The sequence below is a fragment of the Solea senegalensis genome, unplaced genomic scaffold, assembly GCF_019176455.1.
Source record: "Solea senegalensis isolate Sse05_10M unplaced genomic scaffold, IFAPA_SoseM_1 scf7180000016201, whole genome shotgun sequence".
NCBI lineage: Eukaryota > Metazoa > Chordata > Actinopteri > Pleuronectiformes > Soleidae > Solea > Solea senegalensis.
This window is the reverse complement of record NW_025321649.1, coordinates 5,030-15,087: the sequence shown is the minus strand read 5'-3', so window position 1 is coordinate 15,087 and position 10,058 is coordinate 5,030. Positions and strand designations below refer to the sequence as shown.

Sequence of the window (10,058 nt, the reverse complement as noted above, 5' to 3'; positions counted from 1 at the left end):
CCCTACCTACCTACCTGCTTCCTTCCTACTTACCTACCTACTTCCTACTCTATCAACTCTACCTACCTACTTCCTTACTACTCTACCAACCTACTTCCTATCCTACCTACCTACCTACTTCCTTCCTACTTTACCTACATACCTACCTACTGTATCTACCTCCCTTCCTTCCTTCCTTTTCCCCTTCCCTACAAAACCCTTTGACGTGGACCTAAATGGTAATTGCAGAACAAAAAAACTCAGATGTTTGTTGGTTTATTGATGAGTGGAACTGTGACGTGCTCACACATGTATCTTCAGTCACTGTGAACATCATCTCACCTTCATCCTAATCTGGACTTTAAACTTGGGTTGGACGAAGCTTCGTCTCTGCAGGTGTGAGTGTGACGAGACGAGAGAGTCAAACAGGAAGCTGAGTCAATGTTTGACGCTCAGTTTAGAAACTGGTTCCAGTCTTTGCTTGAACAGAGATGTGTGAGTGTGTGGGATTATACGGGGGTGACCGCAGATTAACCCCTGAACCAACGGGTCAGAAACAGACTGTTCCCATGGTTACGGTCATTAGAGATTTTTTCTGAATCAAAGGGTTGTAACTTTGACAGCCATCAAAAAAAAAAAAGAAGATGAAAAATAAACAAGTGATGGAAATATTAACAGTCACCGCACACACACACACACACACACACACTCACAGAAACAGACGTGGAAAATGGAAGACGAGAGAAAGAGAGAGAGAGAGAATGTGTGTGTGGGTGTCGAGGACTCACGGGACCTCAGCACTGCAGCATTCTTTCTCTGTGTGTGTGTGTGTGTGTGTGAGAAGGGTGAGTAGGTAGAGTGGGGGTGTGCACCCAGGACCCCTCCAGCAGGTTGTGTGTGTGTGTGTGTGTGTGTGTGTGTGTGTGTGTGTGTGTGTGTGTGTGTGTTATTCTCCAGCCCCCACACAACCAGTGGGTCAAGCTCACACCCCTCACATCGGCCCCCTCCCTGCCCCCGGTTGCCATGGAAACACACCTTGAGTGAGCCCCCCAGAGAGGTGCACACTCCTCCTCCTCCTTCCATCCACAGCTCTCCTTCTTTGCTGCACTCTTTCTTTCTTTTCTTTCTTCTCTCCCTCCATCAATCCCATCATCACCAAACATTCCTCTCTCTCTCTCTCACCCCCCCTTTTTTTTTACATCCATCCCTTCTTCCTGCTGCCTCTCTTCCTTGCTGTCCTCACCATCAGTCGCCTGGCTTGGTTTATGGCCTTCAGCCACAAGGGAGCAAGCACACACACACACACTCTCTCTCTCTTTTCTCACACACACATACACAGCATCTAACAGTGTGTGTGAGGCTGGGGGTCGACCGGGGTGTGATGCTCGAGGGACAACCAGCAGCACAGACTCAAACTGAAGAAGAGAGAGAGAGTGAGAGAGAGTTTGGGGGCCGGACACCGAAAGGAGTTCCCCTGTGCAGTGAAAGAAAGGGTTAAAAGTGTGTGTGTGTGTGTGTGTGTGTGTGTGTGTGTGTGTGTGTGTGTGTGTGTGTGTGTGTGTGTGTGTCCGTCCCCAAACCAAATCAAGGAGCTCATTTATGTTCCAGCTGCATGTTACAGACCTCTGGAAGTGTGTGTGTGTGCTTGTATTTGTTACCTCTTTGGTACAGAACCTGGACCAGAACTAGGTCCTAATGAGGCAGAACCTCATTTTGTGAGGAACTGGTTAAGATTGGTGAGTTGTGGTTATGGTTAGGGTTAAACATTAACTGGTTGTGGAAGTCAACACAGTGTCCTCAGAAGGATAGCTGTGCGGACGTGTGTGTGTGTGGAGAGGATGGCGCCACCTGGTCCCTCTTCTCTGGTCAATTAGCAGAGAGAGAGAGAGAGGGAGGGAGAGAGAGAGAGAGAGAGAGAGAGAGAGAGAGAGAAAACATCCACACACACGTTTAAAGAATGCGTCGATTCTGCTGCGGCTTTGTCTGCCGGGTCACATGACTCCTGAAAAACGTGAAAAACGAACATTTTCACTGTTTTTACGCTTCAACGTCTTAGTAAGAGGTGATAATGTAACAACTGCGACGTGTTAATCTTACAAAAATAATCTCGACTGGTAAATAATGTAACAAAATGGCCCGCGACATAATAACTGTTTACATTTTGCGTCTGTTATTTCATTATGAGGGAAGTGGAAATATCTTTCCCTTAATAATTTATATTTATGACATTACAGCGTGACGGTAATTGCTTCTTAAAGCAATAAAGTGACTTTTTTATACATAATTCAAGATTTTAAATCTGGTTACATGTGTGCCGACGTGTTATTATGTTGTATTTTATTAGTATACTGTAACTATTGCTGCTGCTGCTGCTGCTGTGACATTAAAGACACATTTATACCTGTAATAAATCCACGTTGGGAGACATTAATACGGCGTGCAGACGTAGTAAATACAAGCGTTTAAACGCACGTTATGTTCCATTATCGATCCACTTATGGAGCGTTTTGTGCCGTTATCGGCTCTTACGAGCCTGAAATGAATGCGTGTGTGTGTATTTATGGCAAAGACACACAAAAACAAACAAACTTGTATAGAAAAAAAAAAGTTAATGTTGTGTTTTGTGATAAACTCAGAGTCCTAACCTTCACCTCATCTCTCGCTCCCTCTCTCTGTGTGTCGCTATCTCCTCTCATCCCTCTCTCCCCTGTGTTCTCTGTCCCAGTGTTAGGCCTCCCAGGGTTCTGTGTGTGTGTGTGTGTGCGTGTGTGTGTGTGTGGATCAAATGCACTCTGTGAGGCAAAAGCGTAAGCAGGATTCTATGTGACTCTGTCATCTATGGTCTTTCACACACACACACACACACACACACACACACACACACACTGGTACCCACACACACTGATCAAAACAATGTATTTGTCAGAAAAGAGAAGTCTTTCATGGGACACACACACACACACACACACTCGCTCACACACACATTGTGTTGGAGGCCTCTCTCCATGCCCTTGTTCAGGACGGCCCAATTATCTCTCTGCACCTCACTGTTCTCCCTCTCCCTCTCTCACTCTCTCCCGCTCTCTCTCAGTTCAGTTGCTTTTCCTTTTTCTTCCATCATTTATTGACATTTAATCGGCGTCTGAAGAGTCCTCAGCTCAGCTGATGGCTTCGTTTATATCACCACACATGCGTTCCCTAGCCATTCAGCCTTACCTTAACCATCACAACTAAATGCCTAACCCTAAAACCAGGTCTTAATCCTCAACGAGCCTGTTAAAGTTGTGTCGTTATAAAATGAGATGAGACAGATCCTCAGTTTGTCACACAAAGGTTCATTTTCTGACGTTCCAGCAGCAAAACAGTTCAAATGAAACACCAACAAATCAATCCACATCATAATCAATCATGAACTACTATGAAATACATTTAAAACTGATTTACTGTTATTATTTTGGATGATTTCATGTCATGAGAATTCAAAAAGAAACAACACAAGGGACATTTAAGCGACGATAGAAACGTGAAATATGGCGATTCATGTGGCCGCAACTGTTGTACACTCCTGTGTGTGTGTGTGTGTGTGTGTGTGTGTGTGTGTGTGTGTGTGTGTGTACTTGCGCTCCATGTGTCTCTCTCCTGCTGTTTCAATCTCCCAGTAAATGATAATGAAGCTCTATCTGTCTCAGTGTGTCTCGGACTCACTGGCGCCCCACACACAACCTAGCTGCCTTTGAGGTTTGTGTGTGTGTGTGTGTGTGTGTGTGTGCGTGTGTGTGTGTGTGTGTTTGCAGGGACCATGGGCGAAGTGTTCCATCCAGCCTAAACATGTGGCCAGCACACACACACACGGACAGACACTATTGGGAATGGGTGAGGGCACCCTTGTGTCAGTCTTTGGGGCAGGGAGAGATTATCTTTGTGTGTGCTGTGTGTGTGTGTGTGTGTGTGTGTGTGTTAGTCAGTTTTGGGTGTCATCGTTTGTGATTGAAGATGTTATTAACCCACAGTCTCCACCATGACTGGCTGACTCCTTACCCAGGCTGTGTAAGATGTGTGAGTGTGTGCAAGTGTGTGTGTGTGTAAGTATTGTGTGAGTGTGTTTTAAGTGTGTGTGTGTGTGTAAGTGTGTGTGAGTGTGTGTGAGTGTGAGACCAGTCTCTACAAGAAACAAACTCCCGCCTTTAAGAAAACACAAGATGTGTAAAAAAAACTGTCTTTTTTTACTTGTCTGAGTGATAACATTTGGCTTAAGTACAAGTAAAAGTACTCAAGTTAAAGTACAAAAAAAAAAAAATAGATTGTTTGTAGTAATATAGGAGTAAAAGTTACTTGGTTAGGGGTTCTTTTCTTTGTGTGTAAAAGGATGAGGAACACAAATGTCACAATTTATGTTTTTATTTAAAATAAAAACCAAAACTTTACAAATGAAAGTGCTGACAAAATAAAATATGTAAAACACATAATGTATGTCCAACATGGGTCAAAGTGCAAATGTTTTGCTTTCTCACTCCCATTAAGGGCCTTAATGGCATTTCACGGTCTATAGTCAATTCCTTGTCCTCTCATCATCATGCGTCTCATCATCATTCACTCATCATATTGTTTCACTACCCTCATCATTCACCTGTCCTCGTCATTCACATGTCCTCATCGTTCACCTGTCCTCATCATACTCCTTAGAACATTAATTGGCCACACCAGTCAAATGGTCTACCGTAAATCTAGACTAAAGTCTAGACTACTAATCTAGCATATGTAGTGACTGTTTCCTGTTTTAATCTAAGTGTCTTTGTGGTTTAAATTGACATACACACATATACTGTATGTCTCCTGCTATTATCTGGCTTCCCCTCCATTGTTTATGTATTTTCCCAACTTTGCTCGCTATTTTAAAAACACAAGCCGGCTCCTGCAGTGAGGGCTTTGAATCGGGTCCCTCACATATTAATCAGCGAGCGATGGACGACGAGGGACAATACGGAGACATGTAGGGAGGAATGGACAAAGTGAGGGATGGATGAGTGACCACGTTAGGGGGGAGGGAGGGGCAGATAACGAGGACAGAGGGAGGGGAAGGAAGGAAGGAAGGATGACTGCAGATCATCCACGGCCCCAGTGGGGAGGACGGACAATTACCAGTAGGGGCAGCGATGGCTCTGGTGTGTGTGTGTTTGTGTGTGTGTGTGTGTGTGAGAGAGAGAGAGTTGGGGGAGTGAATGAGGGTGAGGAAAAATGAAATGATACCATGCAGCAGGGGGAAAAGAAGGAGTGTGAGGATTCACCTGTCTTTCTGACGAGAGTTTTTCCTGTCTCTGTGGGTCAGTTTATGTCATGAGGCGTCCCACAAGGTTCTGTACTGGGCCCGCTCACAAAGATCTCTACTGCAGTTGTGGCTTCTTTTTGTATTATTTCTTATGCTGACGATACAGTTTGAACTTGTAGTCGTATATAGGGCGCCGTTAAGTGTTAGCGTTTAGCATATTTTTCTCAATGAAACGTTTTTGTTTCATTTGCGACATAAAGATGTTTGTCAACCTTATTTGTTTTAGTGGTTTAACTATTACTATGTATTACTACTACTATGTTTTGTACTGTATTGTCACAACTTAGTTTTAGTGTATAAAGCTCCATTCTATTCTATGTTTTGAGTTTTTTTGTTTTTTTTTTATTCAAATTAAACAGTACGTTGGAAGTGATTGGGACAAAATGAGGCGTGAGACTAAATTCCAGTAGTTGTGTTGCATTTCCAGGTCAAGCTTGTGTATATAGTACATTTAAAAACAACCCCTTGTTCCCAAAAGTACATAACATAAAATAAAAGTAAATAAAATAAACATTTAAAGAAGGAAAACACTTTTTTTTACTGCTTTCCTTATTTGTATTCATTATTTGTGGTTGTTTTTTATTACTTTTTTAGTCTGTGAGGTTTATTTCCCTAAACTAAAGAAAAGAGAAACAGAATGTCAAGATTAATTTGGATTAAAAGCCAAAGTAAGTCAGTAAATCTTTACTAAAGCCCTAAATTTCTGATTAATATCATCCAGAAAAGCGGCAACAGAGTCATGATTAATGTCATCAATGTCCACTGATGAACACATCAACACAAACACTTCCTGTCGTGAATGTATGCATGTAACCTGTGTTTCCACATGTGCAGGAAACATCTGTTGTTTGTGTCGTATCTGAACGAATGTGGCACTTTGTTGTTGTTGTTGTTGTTTGTTTGCGCGTCTAATCCGGCCCTCACACATGTGCGTTTGTCTGTCTCCTATTTGCAGAGGAGGGCATCAATCACGAGTGCAAGCTGTGTAACCAGATGTTTGATTCACCTGCCAAGCTGCTCTGCCACCTGATAGAGCACAGCTTTGAAGGCATGGGAGGAACCTTCAAGTGTCCCGTCTGCTTCACAGGTGAGAGACGCACAGAGACGCACAGAGACACAGAGAGACACTGAGACGCACAGAGACGCACAGAGACACACTGAGACACTGAGACATTCTCACCTTCAAGGACACCTCTACAGATTACACATGTTTCCTTCTCTTGTTTTGTGTTTTTAAAATGGACCCAGGAACATGTATAACTATATTTCAAACATATATAATTGTTATTTTTTAATCTATTTTTACTGATTTTTCACTGTTCTCACTCTTCAAACTCTGACTCTTTTGCTGCTGCGGCAAGTGAATTTCTCTCGTTTGGGATTACCATAATCTAATGGGATTAATTAAATCTAATCTGAACCAGATTATCTCCTCGATCATGTGCACAAACATAACCTTTGACCTAGTAATTCTGACAATGTACTACTTTTTAATCATTTAGTGTGTTGATTTTGTGTTCGATGGTCGCCTGTGTTTAATCCGTGTGTAAAAACGCGGTGTTGCAGAGGGTTCGTTTTGCTGCTGTACAGAAACGTTCTGGATTTAAATCTCTCCTCTCCGGAAAAATGTCTCTCTCCGGGTTTTCCAGCCAACAACAGCGTCGTCGTCGTCGCGGTGATACATGGAGATAACGGCTCCTCTAATGGCCGCAAGGTTTCTCGTCCGAACAGTGAAAACACATTAGGAAAATTCATTGTTTTTAACACTTTCTAACTGGTGGGAATACGACGGCGGCGGGGCGCGGAGTTCGTGCAGGAAAACACAAATATGAAGCAGCTGATGTGTTTGTTATTCACCTGAGGGCCGAGCACAAGTGCTGGATGATCAAATTAGGCTCTTTTTTGGGCGATGTTCACCACCTGCAGTATTTTACCAGCAACTAAGTCAGCACCTCTGAGCTCCCATGTTCCACCTCTAACACTGTGTGTGTGTGTGTGTGTGTGTGTGTCACTCCATCACTCTTGCTCCCTCAGTTGTTGAGTTTGTCTTGTGTTGTGCTCCTCCTCCCTCCCTCCATCCTCCTCTCCCCCACAGGTACACAGCAACGCTTTTAAACTTTAACTCTATTCCTTAGTGGCTTATGAATTAGTAAGATGGGCACCGCTTCCTACGGGAGGCTTAATAACCACACACACACACACACACACACACACACACACACACACACGGGCGGTGAAAAGCAAAAGTTTACTGAAACAAAGACGAGAGAAAGAAAGGAAGAAAAAAGTACGGAGTGGAAGTGAAAGGAAAGGAAAAGAGAGATAATTTATTGATAAATATGGCGAGGTCTGCTGAGGATAACTCTTCCTGTTTCCTCTACACATGTTTAACGTGGTTATTTCACACCATCCATCTTCTTCTGCTTTATCCTCCACATGAGGGTCGCGGGGGGCTGTGCCAATGTCAGCTGACAACTCGGGATGTACCAATACAACTTTTTCACTTCCGATACAATGCCGATATTGCAGCCTTGAGTATTGGCTGATACCGATATCGATCCGATACCATATCAGCACGAATCATACATACTTTAATGACTTATTTTGTAGTGTGGAATGTTAGAATAGGCTTGATCAAGTGATATTACTTAAACTGAGAACAATAGTCAGCAACAGCAGGTATGAAAAATGTATTATTAACCAACGGTTACATCAATTTTAACCTTCAACATAAGAATATTGGATTTTTTGCCATGTTAATTTCATACAGTCTATGGTTCATTTCATCAGGAGGAAAGAACCAAGTGCTAATGGGGGTGTTTTTAGAGCACCCGTGTTTCACACATATCAGCGTGTCTTCAGAGAACACCCCCCTTGTTTTCACTATTTTGGATTAGCCCAACCCACACAGGGTGATTGACTCAGATAAACCCGGAGCCCGGGGACCGGCCCCGCAGACGTACTTAGCTCCATGTGTGGGGCTTCAGGACACATTTAAAACCAGCACCACAGGACACAGGTGGCGCTGGTTTATGAAATATTGTTGTTTCAGCAGCTCGCCTCAGGGTGAGCTAGCGTGGTGCTAACGGCTAGCTCACGCTCGCTGTGCAGCTTAGTAGCCTCTGATTTCAGAGGTGAAAGAAAAAAGTTTGACCCTCGATCGTTATTGACCCTCGACCGCACCAAAGAGGCGAACTGTAGTCCGCCCTAAACAAAACATAGGCCTCGGTTCGCAGGAAGCGGACACACGGGCATTGTGGGTAAACACAACCAAAACATACGTGCGTGTAGTCACGTCCAGCGTTAGCTTCGTAACCAATAACAACTCAAAATACGCCTGAAACACTGTAACAATATACAGAAAATGTCAGAAAATGTTAATCGGTGTTTGAATGATTCATTTCTAATGATTTCTTTCAATATTCACATTTAAGACGCTGAAAAATCACAGAACAAACAAACTTTAATTAATGAATTCATTTAGTGACCAGTGAATCGTTTCAGTCCTAATCCAGGGAGTTATTGGCTGGGATTGGGCGTCAAACTGCTAATCTGGTACACAATCCCATTCTTTACAGTCAGCAGATGATAAGGTTTGTTTGGTTTGGCTTGTGTTCAGGTTCACATGTGGACAGACCAGGTTCCTGGTTGCAGATGGTGCTGGTTCTGTGGTTCACTGCTCTTGTGTTTGTTCTCCTCTTAGTATTCGTTCAGGCCAACAAGCTCCAGCAGCACATATTCGCCGTCCACGGTCAGGAGGACAAGATCTACGACTGTTCCCAGTGTCCACAGAAGTTCTTCTTTCAGACAGAACTACAGGTGCGTCCTCCTTTAAGTCCTCTTCTTCTTCTTCTTCTCTGTCCTTAAAGCTCCTCCTCCTCTCTAAACTTATCCATAACCTGATTCTACTTTTCTCTGCGTATCATCTCATCCTCTACGTATTCCTCCTCCGGGCTCTGTCCCTCACTTTCCATCTCCCCTCATGAGGTCCGAGCAGGGTTCTGGCAAAGCTTCATGTCATTAGGGTCCAGACACATTTAAATCCACACGTGTGTGTGTGTGTGTGAGTGAAGGAGGAGGACAGAGAGGCGATAAGTCACTCATGAGTAGGTCCAGGACCAGCTGTGGTCAGGTCTGCCGTGATGTGTAAACCCTCCTCCTCCTCCTCCTCCGAATGACCTCCTTTAATCTTCAGGTCAAACACTTTACACCTGTTAAAGGTCGAGTCCGCGGATCCTGATGTCGTCGAGCGGCGTGTGAAGTCCTTTTCATTCTCTGACGCTGGTTTTAAAGCTGCTCTGCTCAGTCTCTGTCTCCTGTCCTTCAAGGACACTTTGTCCCTCCTCGTCGTCTCTTCTGTCGGAGGACAGTTTGTCCTCTTTGCAGAGACTGAACTCAGAGAAGAGTTCATTTGCTTTTTTCATTTACGCACAGAAAATGGTTCCACAACAATAATTGTAATTATAACATTAATCTGACTTTGTCAACATTTATTTAATATATGGATGAGTGATGCCACATTTAGGCGTCAGATACGATCAGATATTACAAAATGAAGTATGTGCTGATACTAATATCAGTTTGACATGAAATAACATTGTTGCTTTGCTTTATTTCTTCTTTTATATCAAAATACGTTAAATGCGTTCACGCGACACGATGACAATAGTGTACGTCTCTCTTTACAGGCTGATTTCAGTTTAAAGCTTTTCGTTTTATTTATTGATCAATATCTGATTTGAACAATGTCAGA

At 43.4% G+C, this 10,058-nt stretch overlaps 1 protein-coding gene across 1 annotated transcript; it reads left to right on the top strand.

The window, feature by feature from the left end:
* Positions 1-6,240: 6,240 nt before the first annotated feature.
* LOC122762915 (zinc finger protein 423-like) lies at positions 6,241-9,445 on the top strand. The gene is made up of 2 exons (XM_044018084.1): positions 6,241-6,392; positions 9,009-9,445. Exons 1-2 carry the CDS (start codon positions 6,299-6,301, stop codon positions 9,170-9,172), a joined length of 258 nt encoding a protein of 85 aa, XP_043874019.1. The 5' UTR covers positions 6,241-6,298; the 3' UTR covers positions 9,173-9,445.
* Positions 9,446-10,058: the final 613 nt, after the last annotated feature.

Bases quoted from the DNA above. Each gene is read 5' to 3' on its own strand.
- LOC122762915 (XM_044018084.1), top strand. From the start codon at position 6,299: ATGTTTGATTCACCTGCCAAGCTGCTCTGCCACCTGATAGAGCACAGC. The intron at 6,393-9,008 runs GTGAGAGACGCA...TTCTCCTCTTAG, and splicing joins GTGTCCCGTCTGCTTCACAG to TATTCGTTCAGGCCAACAAG.